At 47.9% G+C, this 19,203-nt stretch overlaps 1 protein-coding gene across 8 annotated transcripts in view; it reads left to right on the forward strand.

The window, feature by feature from the left end:
- MLPH (melanophilin) overlaps window positions 1-19,203 on the forward strand; it is an 85,814-nt gene that overhangs the window by 34,864 nt on the left and 31,747 nt on the right. For 5 of the 8 annotated variants that reach the window (XM_065562171.1, XM_065562167.1, XM_065562165.1 and 2 more), the window contains exons 5-9: window positions 4,171-4,209; window positions 5,779-5,873; window positions 8,269-8,397; window positions 10,672-10,873; window positions 13,214-13,377. In XM_065562171.1, coding sequence (XP_065418243.1) covers window positions 4,171-4,209; window positions 5,779-5,873; window positions 8,269-8,397; window positions 10,672-10,873; window positions 13,214-13,377 — 629 coding nt within the window. The remainder of the gene's footprint in view (window positions 1-4,170; window positions 4,210-5,778; window positions 5,874-8,268; window positions 8,398-10,671; window positions 10,874-13,213; window positions 13,378-19,203) is intronic. The other 3 variants (XM_065562168.1, XM_065562170.1, XM_065562169.1) reach the window with 1 other exon arrangement.

Below are 19,203 nucleotides of genomic sequence, written 5' to 3' on the forward strand. Positions count from 1 at the left end.
CTGAACCAACGTTTATGCTTCCTAATACAAAACAAACCAAGGAGCACGGCTGTTTTTAAATAATGGACGACAGCCGAGCGAGGGCACTTTACAGGAGTTGAAGAGCTGGCCCTTTATCGCAGCGGTTTCTCCTCCACCCCTGTTTTCTGCACACTGATAAATGTTTGGTTTATGCATCCGAAGAAGTGGGCTGTAGTCCACGAAAGCTTATGCTCTAATAAATTTGTTAGTCTCTAAGGTGCCACAAGTACTCCTGCTCTTTTTGATAAATGTTTGTATACTGACTTGCCAGTAGATGGCAGTGTTGGACAGCTTTAAAGACTGACATCACTGTTGCCAAAGCCTTTGGAACAGGTCTTTGTTCAGGGAAAGCCCCTGGCGGGCTGGGCTGGTTTGTTTACCTACAGTATGCACAGGTTCGGCCGATCGCGGGTCCCACTGGCCACGGTTCGCCGCTCCAGGCCAATGGGGGCTGCAGGAAGCGGCGCGGGCCGCGGGATGCGCTGGCCGCCCTTCCCGCAGCCCCCATTGGCCTGGAGCGGCGAACCACGGCCAGTGGGAGCCACGATCGGCCGAACCTGCGGACGCGGCAGGTAAACAAACCGGCCCGGCCCGCCAGGGGCTTTCCCTGAACAAGCAGTGGCCCTAGTTTGAGAACCACGGGTCTATGGTGAGATCGGGGGTGGGGGAATTCTTTTCCCACTGTGAGGTCCCAGCAAATAGTTTGCACTAATGCCATAGGTGTACATTGATTAAGCCTGTATATCCTTATTCTTTTCCCAAATCCACTAGTTCATAGAAATACAATTAGAAGCCCATGGTGTAGATAGTATTTAGTATGAAAATAAAATGATTGCTGGATCTAATTTGCACATTTCTCCGCAGTATACTGAAAGAGTAAAGAGCATTGAGGTGTTTAGCTTAAAACAAAACAAAGGGAATACTGAAATAAGAATGAAGGATAATAATTTGCTTAGTCTTTTTTCATCACAGAAGGACTAGTAATTTTTTATCAATTAAAAAATACAGGTAAATTGGAAGGCTCCCTTCACGGAGTTAATCTTATAATAACTAGCATTTACTACGGGCAATGTGATAGAATATGATTTCTGATTTGTGCAGCACCCTGTCCTCCACCTGAGTCCTAGATTCTGCAGGGAATTTAACTTTAAGTACATGTGTTTAGCCCCATTGAAACTTAACGCTTGGCATTTGCTTAATTATATTGGTCACTCGGGGTCTTAACTAGTTGTTAATGTCATCCTAATGCTGTGCTTGGCCATGCAGTCCAATACAACCCACCCCATATATTTATCTGCCCTCCTTTCCATCCCTGCATCCCTTGAAAAACATGGGGAAATGGATGAGCCTTGCAGTATGTCAGGAGCTTCAGAAGCCCTCAGACCAAGTGGGGAAGTGAATTGGACAGCCGAGGACTGTGCCCTAAGTGCTCTGCCGCCACCAGCCAGCTGTGGATGGCCTGGTTAGCTCTGTCTCATGCCTTGGCTCCTTGCAATTGCACGCGCATCACAGGGTCTTTCAGTCAAGGCCCAAACCATTCCGAGCTTCACTGGCCTCCAGCGCCTGCAGCCTCACGGTGAAATCACTTTGCAGGCAGCACTGATCAGGGCACGGGTGTTGTGGGCTCACTGCGTGGAGTGTTGCTTTACAAGCAAGCAGCCACTTTCTGCCCCAGCTGCAGTTTCTCGGTGGTGGTAAGGCAGAGCATGGTACTGTAACCCAGCCTGGAGGTGGCAAGGGCAGCGATAACTGTGGCATGGGCAGCAGCCGAAAGAAAAGGACACAATGGTATACGAACATAAGAACTGCCCTACTGGGTCAGACCAAAGGTCCATCTAGCCCAGTATCCTGTCTTCCGACAGTGGCCAGTGCCAGATGCTTCAGAGGGAATTAACACAACAGGTAATCATCAAGTGATCCATCCCCTGTCGCTCATTCCCAGCTTCTGGCAAACAGAGCCTAGGGACAACTTTCCTGCCCATCCTGGCTAATAGCCATTGATGGACCTATCCTCCATGAATTTATCTAGTTCTCTTTGTTATGGTCTTGGCCTTCACAATATCCTCGGGCAAGGAGTTCCACAGGTTGACTGTGTGTTGTGTGAAGAAATACTTCCTTTTGTTTTAAACCTATTGCCTATTAATTTCATTTGGTGACCCCTAGCTCATGTCTTATGAGTAAATAACACTTCCTTATTTATTTTCTCCACAGCAGTCATGATTTTATAGACTCTATCATATCCACACTTACTTGTCTCTTTTCCAAGCTGAAAAGTCACAGTCTTACTAATCTCTCCTCACATGGAAGCTGTTCCATACCCCTAATCATTTTTGTTGCCCTTTTCTGAACCTTTTCCTATTCCAATATATCTTTTTTGAGATGGGGCAACTACATCTGCACACAGGGCCGGCTCCAGGCACCAGCTTACCAAGCAGGTGCTTGGGTCGGCCACACCAGCGAGGGGCGGCACGTCCGGCTCTTCAGCGGCAATTCGGCAGTGGGTCCCTCACTCCCGCTCGGAGCGAAGGACCTCCCTGCCGAAGTGCCGCAGATCGTGATCGCGGCTTTTTTGTTTGTTTGTTTTTTGTTTTGGGGGGGGGGGGGCTGCTTGGGGCGGCAAAAACCCTGGAGCCGGCCCTGTCTGTACACAGTATTCAAGATGTGGGCATATCATGGATTTATATAGCGGCAACATGATATTTTCTGTCCTATTTTCTATCCCCTTCTTAATTATTCCCAGCATTCTGTTTACTTTTTTGACTGCCGCTGCACATTGAGTGGATGTTTTCAGAGAACTATCCACAATGACTCCAAGATCTTTCTTAAGTGGTAATAGCTAATTTAGACCCCATCATTTTATATGTATAGTTGGGATTATGCTTTCCAATATGCATTACTTTGCATTTATCAACATTAAATTTCATCTACCATTTTGTTGCCCAGTCACCTAGCATTCTTAGCAACCACTAACTGGCCAGCTGGCCAACGGCGCCCCCTAGCTGTGAGCCTAGTAATAAATGGCAAGCATACTCCGCAGTCAAGCAATATATCCTCTTGGTCACTTCCATCTGTTACTTCCCTTTGGTTTAAGCATTCTTGTTCTTTTCCTGGCTGAGTCTCTGCTTGGATATTAGGAAAAACTTTTTCACTAGGAGGGTGGTGAAGCACTGGAACGGGTTACCTAGGGAGGTGGTGGAATCTCCTTCTTTAGAGGTTTTTAAGCTCAGGCTTGACAAAGCTCTGGCTGGGATGATTTAGTTGGGGATTGGTCCTGCTTTGAGCATGGGGTTGGATTAGATGACCTCCTGAGGTCCCTTCCAACCTGATATTCTATTATTCTAGCTGTCCCTCATGCGTGCCCCACTGTGTGTTAGGTGCTGGCTAAGTTACTGAGCACCCTGAACCAGCTGGCTTAGGTGGGTGTCATGCATATTATAGTCCATGCCTACTTGCTCTGGCTGGCTCCATAGACATGCTGGACAGGAAGGGATGATGGAATGCAGCCTGGTGCAAACTTGGCATGAGCAGAAGAGCATCGATCCAACTATGCCCTCTCTGAGCTCTTGGGAGGAAGTAGCAGAGCCACTCAAGTGATCCCATATGTGCCTCAGGAGTATCTGCAGACGTGGTGCCACATTCATGCCTGCTGTCCTGGATCGTGACCCAGATCCCATTGAAGTCAGTGAGAATCTTTCCATGGATTCCACTGGGAGGTGACTCAGTCCCGTGAAGAAGATGAATGAATCCCAGTGGAATAGGACCTTTGCCTTATGTTATCCTAAGGCCTGACACTGAGAAGTGCCGATCACCCACAACTACCTAGTCAGGCTATTAAATAAGGTAACAAAACCAACTGCCTGTTCGTGGCAGGACAGCACTGCGCACATGTTGGTGCCGAATACATGAAGTGTGAACTAGCGGCACTAAGCCTCTTTGTGACTCTAGAGCACATGGAAAAATCTCATTGATTCTGAGTCTAGTTGTGACTCCAAACTCACGGACCAGTTTTTTAAATTTGCTTTACTGGTTGTGCCCTGAGAACTCTAGAGACAAACTCCAGCTCCTGCTATGCTTGGTTCTGGAAGTTGCTTTGTGTAACATACCCGTAGAAAGTGTTTATTTTTCCCCTCAATTTTTCTTTGTACTTAGGTCTTCATGGCAGAGTTTACAGCTTGCCAGACATCAACAGTAAGTCAATTTTTTTTTAATGCTGTTTAAAGGAAATTGTAGCAGTGGGCTGGTCTGATCGCTCAGTGCAGTACTAATGGAGGTCCCCAAAGCTTCTGCTTCCCGGGTCCTCTTGGTTCCTGTAAGCCCAGCCTGTTGTTGTATGCTTCAGAACAATGGATATCAGGAGGGGCATTGGAAAATTGGAATCTCCATAATGTTGATCCTTTTTCACTCTAACAAATTCCTGCCTGTTCTGAGACTTCTGTTTTTCAGATTTAAGCTCTGATTGAGCACTGCTCTTAATCACAGGAGTACCTTTCTGAATCTGGGCCTTCATAATGTCATAACTGGGGGTTCTTGCCAGTGATAATCAAAACTTCTCCCATTCCTATGAATGGGCATTTTGTCCATCTCGGGTTTGGCTAAAGGGCTCTCTGGGAATGTTACTGTTTGGGGTTGTGAATTATCTCTGCTTTCAAAAGCAGTATTGACTCCCATTGAGATCAATGGAGCTACTCCTTACAGTAGTATCAGGTCTGGAAATCAAGGGTTGTGATCCATTAATATAGAAGGATGAAGAGGTCTGGATTTTCTCTTGATTGTCCCTGCCATAAGGGGGCAGGTGAGAATCAGGAGCAAAGCTATATTGGGCTGGAGTTAGAGGTAAGAATAAGCAAATCTAAACTGAACTGATGTGATTTACACTTTAGAGTCTAGCTTAGACTCAGTGAGGTTCTCTCAGACTCACACCAATCTCCTGTCATGGAATTTAACCATCACCTCTGAATTTGGCCTAATGAGTCCATGTTGGTGTATCTTATACATCAGAGAGCTAGAAGATGGGTCTGCAGCAGGAAGAGCAACTAGTGAGAGGATATAAGATGATATACGTTTTTATAAGAAGATAAGGGTTGTGAACCACGGCCACGTACACCACTGTCATCAAGACACATCACATCTGGGACCATCAGCTCCAGGAACGCTGGCCTATATCTCTTGAGCTAAAGGAGACTTCCTTTTGCTGTAGTAGGGTGACAGAGCGTATATTCCTTGGATCAGCCACTAGAGGGAGACATGATCACACACTAAGGCAGTGTGTTCAGAAAGCACGGGCCCATGAGCACCTCTTGAGGCCAATGACTCCAATAGGAGGAGGAGCTGGCCCCAAGAGGCGTTATAAGAGGAACACCAGTATGGGCCCATCGGGTTGCCATCTCCGAGACACATTGGCTTCCCCACCCTCCAGCACCACCAACAAAAAGGGTCCCAGTGCCGACCATGGCTAACGGTTACTGAAATGTTCTAGAGAACCATTGTACATACACACATGCACACACAACATAACACAATAAATGTATTTTTATATTAAACTGTCCCAAGTAGAAAAAACAACCAATTAAATCTTCACCAGCAGCTGTGGCAGTAAGAAAACCAGCCAAGTGGCAACCCAAGGGTAGCCAACAGACTGTGTTCCTTCAGCCACGCGATGGCTGGGATGCTTCAGCCAGCCACTCTGAAATCTCGCCCCTGAGTGGTATGGGGCTGCCAAGCCCTTGATGCACACCGTTTTCTTGTGCTCCCTCCCAGGTGAGTGCCAGCTGCGTGCCAGCGGCGGGGTGCGCAGTGACAGCGATGATGAAGACGACCTCGTGGATGGCGCCGAAGCTGAGCACTACACTAGGGTGAGCATTTACCTCTGTGGACGTGCCATGCCTCGTTCCGCATGCTTCCGTGTGGACTGTGCTCTTCCCCGCTCTGGGCTTTCTTAGCTGGTGGGGGGGCTTTCTCTGCAGCACTCCGCAGGGGTTTCCGTTGCCTTGGTTTTCTGATACAAACCTATCTGCCTCTGTCGCCAATGTAAATGCTGTAAAGAAAGTGCTGGACTCCCGCCCTCTGGAAATCAGGCCCCTTTGTGGTGTCAAGGTCCCAGAAATTGATGCTCCCAAAATCACTAGCCCCTTTTGACCAGGTTTCTTTCCCCCTGATTAATATGAGCATCCTGGTTCTCTCAGAGTGACACACTGTGACGGGGTGGAAGGGGGCCCGTCCAGTGCAGGGTGAGTGCACCCCATCCCTCAATCCGCCTCCTGCCTCTAGGCAGTGAGGCCTAAGGGTTCAAGTCTACTGACTGGCTCTTGCTATAGGGCTGTAAGGCCTAGCAGTCAGTCACTAGCAATGCCCTGACTCCCAGGGCAGTGAGGCCTAGCGGCCAGAGTCCGTAACAATACCGGACTCCCAGAGCAGTGAGGCCTAGCGGCCAGAGTCAATACCCATAGCCTGACTCCCAGGGCAGTTAAATTTAGTGGCCAGAGTCAATAGGGTTGGGCTGCCTCCCAGAGGTGCGGCAGCCAGAGTAGGAAGACCTGGGCCCTCCCTGCTCCACCGGGTCTCAACCCAGGGCCCTGGTAATGGCAAGTGGGCTCGCCACTTAGCGGGGATCTGCCAGAACATGCTGACTGCTGTAGGAACAATGGCTAGTCCCTCCCTGGGCTACTTCCTACCGTGACTTCTGCAGTCCTGAGCTAGACGTCTTTGGATCTCCAGTCTCCTCGGGTTGTGCTGAGCCCAGGGGCTCTGACCTCCAAGTGGCACCCTCAGGTACCTGGGCATCTGCGTGAGTCTCAGTGTCTCCGGCTCCCACAGTCCGGGGCTTCCGCAGCTCCCGGGCTGGAGCCTGCAGCATATGCCCTTCCTCTCCGGCGACTAGACCAGACTGAACTGAGCTGCTCCTTCTTATACTGGTGCTACACCGTGAGCATGCCCAGTTTGGACAGGGGGGCGTGGCTTCCTCCCACAGTGAGGAGTTAACCCTTCCCCATCCAGTGCAGGGTGAGTGCACCCTGTCACACATACCAACCACCTTTTTCTAAATAGGAAGGAACAGTGTGGCCTAGAGGGCAGAGCACTAGACTGAGACCTGGGTTCTAGCCCTGGGCCTGCTGGGTGACCTGCTGCAGGTCACTTTGGCCCTCTGTGCCTCATTTTCCCTCTTTGTAAAATGGGGATAATAATATTGACCCTCCTTTATACAGCACTTTTCAGATGAAAAGCCTTACGTGTGAGCTAGGTGTTGTTAAATAGATTCTAAATGTCACATTTCATTTTCTGCCTTGTCATGCTATAGGTCAGCCTCTTAGCCAACTTCATTACCACATCCATTTGTTACATCATTGGCATTATCTGGGGAGGTAATTGTTTCTTTCAGTTGGTCTCCTGGAAATGCAGTCTCTTCATTTCAATCTAACCTATTAAAGATACATGCTATCCTTCCCCAGAACTATGTCTACACTACGGCCCTTATGGGGGCACAGCTGTAAGGTCTCCTATGTAGCCACTCTATGCCTGCGGGAGAGAGCTCTCCCATCAGCATAATTAAACTCCCCCATCCCCACGAGCGGCAGTAGCTGTGTCATCAGCAGAGCATCTCCCTCCAACATAGCGCTGTTCATACCGGTGCTTCTGTCGGTGAAACTTATGGCGGTCAAGGGTGTGTTTTTTCACACCCCTGACGGCCAAAAGTTTTACCGACAAAAGTGTAGACATAGTCTTAGTTTGGTAAAGTCTCTCTTAAGGGGGCATAAGCATCAGACAGTGAAGTGTAACATTCCACACAGGCCAAATAAATTTGATCTAATTGCAAAGCTGCAAGGGGCATTTTAAGGAGCGGAGGTGGCAGTGCCTCCTAGCTGTGGCTATCTCTGAATGATTCCCTGGCTGAAAAGGGGGACGCCTGTTTGAGGATTCCACAGCAGCTGTTGGAATTCTCTGTGAAATTTGAGCCAAGCTCACTTCCCCATAACTCCTCAATGAACCTCCAGTTGAGTTTCTCCTCCACAGCCCAGAATACTGATAGGTCAGCAGAGCTGCATGGCAGAAAGAGAGAGCAACATTCGATCCATAAATACAATTAGGCAAACCAGTAATGTCAGATCTGTAGCCAGTAGAGAAGAAAAGACACAACCAGAAACATAGGTGGAGAGAGAGAGTTATGGGCTGAAAGACTCATCAGACCCCTTTTTAAAGACCAGTTGTGTTTACACTGAATTTTGCTTTCTTGCACTTTCTATGCTTTCTAAGATGCGCAAGACAAAGCGCCTGCTATCTGTTCATCCTTTTGATTTTGAACTGGACTCGGAATATTCCGCTCAATCACGCCGTCAATCTGTGCAGCTTTCTCAAACTCCGGTCAACCAGGATGGCCACCAGGTACTGGGGAGGTGGTTGGGGACTGCTGTTCTCTCGTTCCTTGCTCCCTTCCTTTCTTCTCTTCCGCGGTTCAGCTGCTTGGAGTTTCCAAGGGTATGATGTTGATTAGCTTCCCCCCCTTGCTTTGTTTTCTGCCACAATAGACCTTACTCCTGAAGGCCATGAATCAGAATGAGGCTAGTGAATTGGAGTGAGGACTGGTGAGCTAGGATGGCAGGAGATTCGGAAAAGATCGTGTCCTCTGGTCTCATTTTCTTCTGGGTTTCATTACTTGTTTTTAAATTGGCCCCCGAAGAAATCAGATAAAGCCCTGTTTCTTTGCAATCCCACATGAACATGGGCTCAGTTCATTTCTAGCCTCAATGGTCAGGGATAAAGATGGCTTCTTGTGGTTCCAGCCAGCTGCTCTCGCTGGAGATGGAGAGCAAGGCAGGCTGGGAATTGTAGTCCTTGTATCCACAATTGTAGTACTGGGTTCTGTCAAAGCCAGCTGAGGAAATATGGGAGTGGGAAATATGAAGACCCTTCTCTCCCTGTTCTGTGGGAAACTGAAAAGAGCTGGAGAGGCATGTAACCTCTAAGCAGGAGAGGCATGTAACCAACCCACATCTGTTTTGTCTGTAGTTTTGTTCCTGTGTTTACACTGAGGCAAGCCCCTCTGGGGAGGAGCTGAGGCCATCTAAAAAAACTGATCCATAAAGTCCTGACAGGCAACGCTGTTCTTATTGTTTGCAAAACTCCTTGGCCAGTCACAGCAAGCCACATGGAGACTGACCTTTTGAAAAAGAGAGGGAATTGTATGGGTAGCGGAAGATTTCCCAAACCTGAAAAACAACAATTTTGCATAATTATTGCATAACAGTTGTGCAGAAGAGTGCAAAACCAGCTTCACTTCTTCCAGTCATCAGTGCTGTTACCAGCCATTGCAAACTGAGAGACGTTAGTACCGTAGAACCTCAGAGTTACAAACACCACCGTTACAAACAGACCAGGCAACCACACACCTCATTTGGAACTGGAAGTATGCATTCAGACAGCAGCAGAGACCAACCAAAAAAAAGGAAATACAGTGCAATACTGCCTTAAACACAAACTACTAAAAAAATAAAGGGAAAGTAGCATTTTTCTTCTGCACAGTAAAGTTCCAAAGCTGTATTAAGTCAATGTTCAGTTGTAAACTTTTGAAAGAACAACCAGAATGTTTTGCTCAGAGTTACGAACGTTCCAGAATTACGAACAACCTCCATTCCCGAGGTGTCCCTAACGCTGAGGTTCTACTGTGCCTAGATTGAACAACAAACCCAATGACTGTGAAAGTCACACCTCAACGTAGCATATACAACATAAGAGATTCTTCTTCCTTCCCCAGACCTGAAGAAGAGCTCTGCATAGCTCTAAAGGTTTATCTCCCACCAATAGAAGTTGGTCCAAAAGAGATATTACCTCACCACCTTGTCTCTGTCATAAAAGATTCATGTATTCTACTTGGTGCACAAAAAAGCAGCATCTCTTGCTTGATGTCCAAAAGGCAGACAGAGTTTTCCTGAAATGTTTCGAACTGACTTGCATACAGGCTAGTGATGTGCAAACCTCCAAAGTAAGGAGGATTGGTTCAATTTGAACAAGAGCACAGATGTTTGGATGCTGATTTTAGCCTTAATTCACAGCGTCCAGACTTCATGGAGTTGCAGGACTGGATAATCCATTCTTGCTTCTGGTTAAGTCAGAAATACCAAGTTGCCTTTTTTTGTTTTTGTTGTTTGTTGTTGTTGTTTCTGGTACCTCATCATTTAAAATCCTTCTCCTGGGTAGAACCAGGAAGTGGTGAGAAATGTAACAATAACTTTTTATTTTAAAAGTCAAACAAACCTTGGAGTTTTCAAACTCCAGTATAAGTTTGATAAAGCTTTTGGGGCAAAGCATATAGGATGGTTCTAGCCTGTCTTTGTGAAGGACACTGTGCTTGTAGCCTATGAGAAAAAGATCTCTCTTTAAGAACCATCTGCATATAACCAGGGTATGGGGAGACACATTATTGTTTAATTAGTAAAAGGACTTGACATTTTAAAAACATAGACACATGGGCTGAGATTTTTCCAGGCTGCTTAGGGGATTGTGATGCCCGATTCCAATTAAAACTATTAACAGTGGGGTGTACAAATCCCTTAGGGAAGGCTAAAAAATAACCTGCAAATATTTTGCTCGAAAGTGGGTTATGGGGAAAGGAAACACACTGCTCATTTATAGGTACTGACCCATGTCCTCTCTTCTCAGTCATTCCCGGACTTCCCAGATGCTGGTGAGGACACCTCCCGGAAGGAGACAATGATTGCTGAAGCAGACCTGGCTGCAGTGTTCCACCAGATCCTTCAGGAGCAGGGACAACATATGACCCCTCCAGAGCAGGAGTTTAGCACCGAGGTCCGGCTGACAGTGAACTCACGAAGGAAGAGCCTGGAAAGGAATCCCAAACCCGGTAGGCTACACTGACCAGTGTCATCCTGTCCCATTAGAGGAGAAGCAGCTGGGCCGGCAGTTCTAACAGAATGGAAACATTAATGGTTCCAGGCTCTTAAAAAATAACTAAACTACTAAACCACAGAGGGCCTGGCTTTCATAGCTAGGTGCATAACCATACATCTGATTTGCATATGCAAATCAGCTTACGCAGCTAGCTGGTCATTTGGGCATGAGCAACTGATCACCCTGACTCCAAAGCAAGGAATGCCACCTACCGAATCACCAGCCTCACTCCCTACGTGCTCTGGGCTGTGCTAGGAGGTTTCTCAGGCCTACCTTGCTTAGCATGTCAGATGAAATCGAAAGCCAAAGTTGCCTTGCTTCAGGCCTGAGCGCGGCCACGTTTTAACTTGCTCAGCCAGATCCCCGTCTGGTGTAAATCATCCTGGTTCTAATGAAGTCAGTGGAGCACTGCTGAGCTACACCAGATGAGGATTTGGCCACCATGGCAAAGCAGTGGCTCGATTGCTTACGGCATGACGACAGCTTTTGTCACCAAACGTAGTCATTTGTCATGCTTAAATCTGGTTGGGGAGATTTCCCTGGCTCTGGAGCCCTGAGCAATCAAACCCTCTCCTGAGGGGATCAGGAGTTTATGGATACTATAAGTACTCTAGCGAATGAGATTACAGAAAACAAATTCTTCTGTCACTAATGTGCTTTCTCCTACCAGGGTAACAAAGCAAAATGTGCATGGTGCGTAGCTTAAACATGGGTCATCCTAAAATATAATCTCCCGTGTGGTTTTTTTTCCCGTGTTGGCTGGATTTATTAACACCCAGGTGACTGTGAGCACTGTGATTAGCCGAGCTAGAGGTAAATAAAATGGAGGTACTATATAGAATAAAAATAACACTCTGGAACTGACTTAAAAAGCATTTAGAAAGGCTTTTATTCATTTCTCCCAGGTTTGAGGCCTGATCCAAAGCCACTGAAATCAATGGGAAAATTCCCTTTGACTTCATTGGCTTTCGGATTAGGTTTTCTGAGCTCAGCTCCCAAGGCTAGTGAAAATGTAGACTCTTTACTGTCTGGTGGGTGAAATCCTTTGTCCACCCAGGGCTGTGGTTATTCACACTTCCCTGCCCTGCCCCGACATCTTGTTCTGGAGACGTCGCCTGTGGGGATAGTTTCAGTCCTTGGTCTTGTTACTGAGCCTGCCAGCAACGGTGCCAGTTGGGCAAGTGGGTCTTGGGATGTGGACCTGTCTCCATAAGGAACCAGGCTGAGACCACCAATGGATGTCACATAGATAAGGGAAGTAGCTGCTAGATAGAGCTCAGACAGCAGCTACCTGGGCTGGATTTGAACCCGTGAATATAGCAGTGAAAAGTTCCCTAGCCCATTGTCAATCCGCTGTAGTCCAGCCTCCTTCCTGAAGTCCTGTAAGATGCTTTTCACTGTGTGATAATACTTTCCCCCTATAAAGCATCTTTTGGGTGAGGGTCTCTTAATTAAGTCTTGGAAAAACCCTCAGAGGGACAATTCCTAGTTTAACTGACTGGAAAGCAGAGGCACAGAGCGGTACTGTACATACACGTAGCAAGAGACGGTTCCTGTGTGCTCTGATCATTAGACCACGCCCCCTCCAGTGTGGCATAGAAATTGTAATCTCAATCCTTTTGTTCTGGGCACTCGAATTATTTTAAACTGGGTTTCAAGCCCCACTGATGTATCTGCGCTCTTAAATGTTACCTCTGGATAACAACCCTTCCTTTAGCCCCGATGAAACAGTTGTCTTTCCACGCCTACATGATGCAGTTCACTGAAAGTACGGGATTTCTGACACACTCCTTGAATGAGCTCAGGCGTGTTCTATCTAAGCGTTTCATGGCTTCCTCTTTGCTGGCGTGAAAAGCCCTCTAACTTTGCTATCTGAAAGCTTGGCGTGGTGCGTATAGGACACTATGGTTATTCTAGCGGAGGATGCGTTCGCTTTTGCTTTGAATAAGCTGTTGCTGTTAGAGTATCCACTGCCACGGTTTGGAAAGGGAAGAGCTTGACAGCTCTTCTAATGAGGCATCGTGGTGTGATTTATTTAGCAGGTGTGTGAGCGTCTGGTCTGAGGGACTGATATAAAGTCCACTGAAGTCAGTGGGAGTCTTTCCGCTGATTTCCCTGGGCTTTGGACCAGGTCCCTGGTGTTCTGTAAAGCTATTTAGTGATTTTTCCTAATATTATTGCTGTTTCCTTTTTCACCTCTCCTTGCCCATCCTTCCGCGGGCTTTTCCTGAAACCTAAGATGATAATCCCTGCCCTGAGCCTCCAGTGACTCGAACCCGTTCTGTCCCCAAAGGCAGCCCATGGACCGAGCAGCACCGACCCCAGTACTCAGCGGATATGGACACCTCGGATGAGGACATAAAGGGAGCCCAGAAGATACCTGTCTACCAGCCCCATCACGTGAAACGCCGAAACAGAGCCTCCTCCCAGGAGAATATAAACCACTCTGGAAATCAGGTAACAAAGAGATTTTAAACCATTCCCAGTAACTCGTATGATCTGTTCCATGCCTGAGACTCTGCAACCTGAGTCACCTTTGAAACAGAATGGTTCAGGCAGATGGGTCTCATAAATGGTGGCTCCCGTACAGTGCAATACTAATCTTCTGCAGAGCTGGACTAGCCGCTCTGATGGACAGTGAGAGGGCAGAGAGAGCACACTGTATGCAATCAATAAAGCAACTCCGACTGCCTGTAAAACCAAGGGATCAGTACAGCCGCACAGGGGCACTCCAGCCACACCCACAAGCCCCATGCTAGGGGCCAAGAACGGTGTGGCCTGGAATAGATAGACCAGATCCACACAGACCAGAGAGTCCACCACTGCAGCGAGAATCCCCAGGAGGCTGGCTGCGTTGGTTTTGCAGCCGCTTTGCGTTGCCAGAGTAGGGAAAGGAGCTGTAACTTTGGCTATGTCTACACTACCACAGTAAGTCGACCTAAGCTACGACCTAAGTGAATAATGTAGCTGGAGTTGACGTACCTAAGGTCGAGTTACTGCGGGGTCTACACCGCGGGGGATCGACGGGAGAAAATCTTCCATCGACTTACTTTACTCTTCTCGTCGGGGGTAGAGTACAGGGATCGACTGGAGAGCGGTCTGCAGTCGATTTGGTAGGTCTTTACTAGACCCGCTAAATCGACCGCTGGTGAATCAATCTCAGAGCGATCCTGGCTCTAGTGTAGACCTGCCCAGAGTCTAGGATCTGTCTTTTAAGGTGTTTTCCTGGTACCATTTTATGGCTGGCTGGCACCTAACTATTCCTATCCCGTGCCACATTGTGGGCCACGTTCTGCTCTCAGATCCAGAAAGGCAGCGGGTTGATTCCACTGCGGGTTGCACCGGTGTAACCAGATGTGGCTCTGGAAGTGCACATTTAAAGCTATCAATGCTCCTGAGTTACGTGCCTGGGCGGAGAGAGACCAGATCCTTCTGTCTCTGTCCCCTTTTTTACACGGAACATCGCTGTGCCTATCATCATTTCCCCACTCCATCCTCTTCACTGCCACGTTTTTTTTCATTTAGCAAGAGGAAACGGAGTTCTACTTCATGCTCCATTTATCTGTAATAAATAGCCCAGCCTGTTCCATTTATTGTATAAGCGGCCTGTAGTTTCCTATGCACCTGAAAAGGGCTTTACTCACATGAATGGATCAGTGCTTTAGGAGCAAATGAAGCCTTGGAGTGGAATAGCTGCTCATCTTTGTCATCCTCTTCTTCTTTTGTAGCTCTTGGAGTGTTCCAATGGCAGTCGGAAACGGTCACTCTGACTTGTCACATACCTTTGATCAGTGATACCAAGGGGAAAAGCTGCAAATGTTGCTTATTTTTGGGTGAGGGGAAGGGAGTTAGATTCCCTCCCCCCCGCATTGAAGGTTTTAAACAGATTACAAAACTGCAGGTTGATTCAGCAGAAAACCTTGCTCATCCGCTAAACAAAAGCGTGCATTGGTGTTTGAACAAGCAAATGTGCAGTTAACATACAGGCCAATTTCCAAGTTACATTTACAAGAAGTGGACGTGTCTGTGTTTTGTGCACATCCTAAAGACCAGTTGCACTCAGTGGGAGCCTAGGGGTGGGCAACAAATGTGCAATCTGACTCGAGGAGCGTTAAAGCTGAGGCTTACATGTTGAAAGCTAGTTTTAATCAATACTGTGCTTTCCCTCCTCTTCCTCAATTCCGTCAATGCATATCATCATTAGTGCTGTCCTTCATTTTACATTAAACGATAAAACATGAATCGGATATATGTAGCCACAAGCAATGAACACAGTACGTTACCATGGGCAAGTAGGGCCAAATTCCGCTTTCATATACAGCCACGCTGGCTTATTGACTTCAAAACAATACTCGGATCAGTGTGACAGTTTATTGAAAAAGGACAGATTTAAACCTAAAAGAGGAAAACCACACATTTACTACAAAATAGCTTTTCTGGAAATGACTAGAAAATGTGAATTATAATAATCCCTAGCGCCTTCTCTAGCACTTTTCATCAGCAGATCTCAAAACAGCTTTGCAAAAAGAGAGCCGGATCCTGATCCCCATTTTACATGTGGGAAACTGAGGCACAAAGGGACTTGCCCAAAGGGTCACCCAGCAGATCAATGGCAAAGCTGGGAATAGCACCCAGGTGTCCTGAGTTCCAGCCACGTGATTTATTTACTAGGCCACACTCTTCCCCGTAACGAAGCAAATTCTGGGGTCCAACCCACAGCATCAGTTTTAGGTAGAGTTCGCCAAGACTCTTTGACAAAACTTGCAACTTTGGCAAATATCTTCATAAAAATTGCTACCAATTTCAATGGGAGAAAAGATCTGATAATTTCATCAACAGTTTTCAAAGAAATTACATCCTGTTTTTCAACCAGCTCTACTCTTAAGGGGAAAAATTACCTGCTTGAATAGGCCTTTCTGTTTTTTAGAGGAAGAATTGTTCAACCAAATATTATTTTCAGGCCAAAAAGCCTCTGAGGGAAAATGGGAACAACTGGTTTTCATACTGGAGAACAAATGGGCTAGCCTGGAAAAGCGGTAAGATGGTATCGCGAAGCTCACCCCAGATCACCACTGACAAAGCTCTCCAGGGCAGCCTTTCAGCCAAAGGAGTCCAACTTGTCTGCCTATAGCAGTCGGGAGATCTAGCAATATAATGCCCATCAATAAGAGGCGCAAAGCTAAGCCTTGCAACATTGTCCTAATGTTTATCCATGATGCCCTAGTCTAACTGCTCTGATGATAACATAGTGGCCAACTTTCTAATGTCTGAAAACTGGATGCCCCTGCCTCACCTCTTGCCCCTGAGGCCCTGCCCCGCCTCTTCCCTAAGGCCCCGCCCCTCCCGCTCACTCCTCTCCCTCCATCGCTTGCTGCTTTCCCCCCTCAACTCCAGCGCGAGCAGCCCCAAGGGACTTGCAAACCCCAGCTCCAGCAGGCTGGCTGCGAGTGCAGGTCAGAAGAGCGCTGCGGCCACTCAGGAGCAGCCAGGCAGCCCTGCTGGCAAGATAGGATGCAGCCCCCCCCCCCCCCCGCCTCTCTTTGTGCTAACTGCCCTGCAGCCCCCTTTCCCACCCTCTCGAGCCCTCCCCGCCCTGGAGCTGCCTGAGAGTGCGGCATGGGGAAGCGCTGGCTGGCGGGGCAGCTCATGTTCCTTCCCTCCGGGAGAACGTTCTGTGTCTGCTGAGAGCCCTTACCCCACTCACACTCGGTCTTCTGTCACAGCCCCACAAGTCATGCTCTGCAAAGGGGCCGCCTCCGGCCCGAGCTGGTGCATACGTGCTGCCGCGGGAGCCGCCACTTCAGGGCCGGGCAACAGGCTGCCACTACCCCCCCTGCCGGCAGTAACCAGACTTTTAGTGTCCAGTCAGTACATCTGACCGAACACTGCCAGGTTCCCTTCTCAACTGGACTTTCCAGTCAAAAACAGGACACCTGGCAACCCTGAGCCCACAGTAATGATGACTCCTTTACAGATAATTGGGTTGATCCTACAAAGCTGATCCTACTTAGTCCTGCCATGAGTGCAGGGGACTGGACTAGATGACCTCTCGAGGTCCCTTCCAGTTCTGTGATTCTATGAAACACCATCATAAAGTATTGCCAGCCCCAAGTGTTCAAAAAAATCATAAAATCAGTGAGTTCAAGGCTAGAAGGAACCACCTCACCTCCTTTATAGCACAGCCCCAAGAATTTAATCAGTTACTTACCCCTGTATTGAACCTCATAACTTGTGTCTGACTAAAGCATTGTTTCTTGAACGGCATCCAGTCTTAATCTGAGATCTTCAAGAGATGGAGAATCCACAATTTTCTTTGGGTAGTTTGTTCCAGAGGTCAATCGCCCTCATTGGTAAAATAAACCACAACAGAACTGTGCCTTATTGTAGTCATAAGTCGGCCCCAAAATCATGACAATGGCTTAAAAATCATGAGATTCTTAATAAAAGTTGGGGTGGAGGATTCCTACTAGTCCTCTCGTTTTTTTGAGTCTTTGAGGGCAGGAACTCTTTTTCAGGCTTTTTCTGCATCCCGGAGGACTAAAAACTTACTTTAAAAAAAATTTAAAATGGAGATTCTCACATAATCACCAGAATCCAGGAGCTGGGGCTTTAAGGAAAAACATTAGCGATCCTGAGACTTGTGAAAAGATTATGAGAGTTGGCAACAGTGGAATCATGGATAAACATAGTTGTCCCTGTTTTGGGCCCAGTCCTTCCCCCGTTGAAATTGGTGCGAACACTCCCACTGGCTTCAAGAAGAATAGAAACCACCATCGTAATTTACTTTTATAACAGAATATTTACCGCTTCTCCATAGTTTCCCTCCAAAAGTTCTCCTAGTCCCATGTGTTTCAATGGAGTTATGTGTTCCTGGTTTTCTCCTCAAATGTCTTTCTTCATATCCTTCGTATGTTGGCACAACTTAGGGCTGGTCCAAACCCCCAGGAAGTCAGTGGGTATTGGATCAGGTCCGAAGTGAACAGAATGCATAATGGATGAACCAGTCTTCTGGGATACTTGTATGTAGAATACCCTTGTTGCCTGTTCCTAATACAGGGACGAGAGTTGATACCATGTGCAAATGCCAACTGAAAGCAAAGCAAACAAGAAACTTAGGGGTCTCTGAATTAACCAAACCCCCAGTTTCTGGAAGATTTCAGATGTCTCCTGAATCTTCACAGGATAATTGAGGTTTTGGCGGCTGGTGTAAGCTGTCTAGCTCCGTTGAAGTCACCAGCTGAGGAGCTGTCTTCTACTGTCTAGTTTGTGTTTTAAAAAAAACTTTTGTGCTGAGCACTTGTCTGCCAGCCCTCGTCACGCAACCAATACAGCAACATTACAGCTCCTAATGGAGATTTATGGAGGACGCGCCAGCCTGATTCTAACTGGCGCTGCATATAGTAGGTTCTAATAAATTGGGCAGAGCCTAAGGCCTAATCTGATTGTACCTTCAACTTGCCTGCCTGAGTCTTTGCAGTTTTACAGCGTGGCTCTGTGTAACCGTATTACCGCTGAAATCGCTCAGTAGACCCACTGGAGCGCTTGGGGCTGAAATGTGCTCTCTTACACTCCTGTAACCTCCTGCCCTACGTGGGGTGGGGTGGCTGTAACCGTGGGTACAATCTGGGCCCTTGGGAGGGTTTGGTTCTCAGGAAGAGAGTGCATCAGTGCGGACCTAGCGGCTAGCCCAGTCTGACTTCGTGTTGTGGCTAGCTTGTACTAAAACTTTCAGAGCTTGGACAAACAGCCTCTGGTATCCCCAAGGAGCCCTTCATTGACATTGTAGTGGGGCGGCTGCCCCACTCCTGCAGAAAAGGGGTTAAAAGCAGCCCTGGGAGAGGGCTGCGGCTGAGAAAAAGCCTAGGTTGATTGGGGAACCAGCCACAGCTGAGGCCACGCCCCAATCGGGCCTATAAAAGGGCTGCTAGCCAGGAAAACAGGATCTCTCTCTAGCTGTTGAGAGAGAGAATGGCCTGGCTGCCTGGGAGCTGAGCAGGGTACCTAGGGTGGAGCAGGGCTGGGAGGAGGCTAGAGGAGCTGGGGAGCTCCAGCCTGGAAAACCCCCAGGCTGCGGGCCTTGCTAAAGGCCGGGAATGGTATTGGCATTGCAGAGGTGCAGCCCAGGGCAGGCAAAGGCAGCAGGTCCAAACCCCCCTCGCCAGTGATGAGTGGTTGACAGATTGCAGTCCGCCTCAGTGAGCAGGGGCTAGATGGTGACTGGCAGTAGCCACTGAAGCGAGGTGGGGATAGAGGGTTGGGGGTTCCCCTGGGAGGGGAGACTCA

Source organism: Chrysemys picta, chromosome 11 (genome assembly GCF_011386835.1).
Source record: "Chrysemys picta bellii isolate R12L10 chromosome 11, ASM1138683v2, whole genome shotgun sequence".
Classification (NCBI taxonomy): Eukaryota; Metazoa; Chordata; order Testudines; family Emydidae; genus Chrysemys; species Chrysemys picta.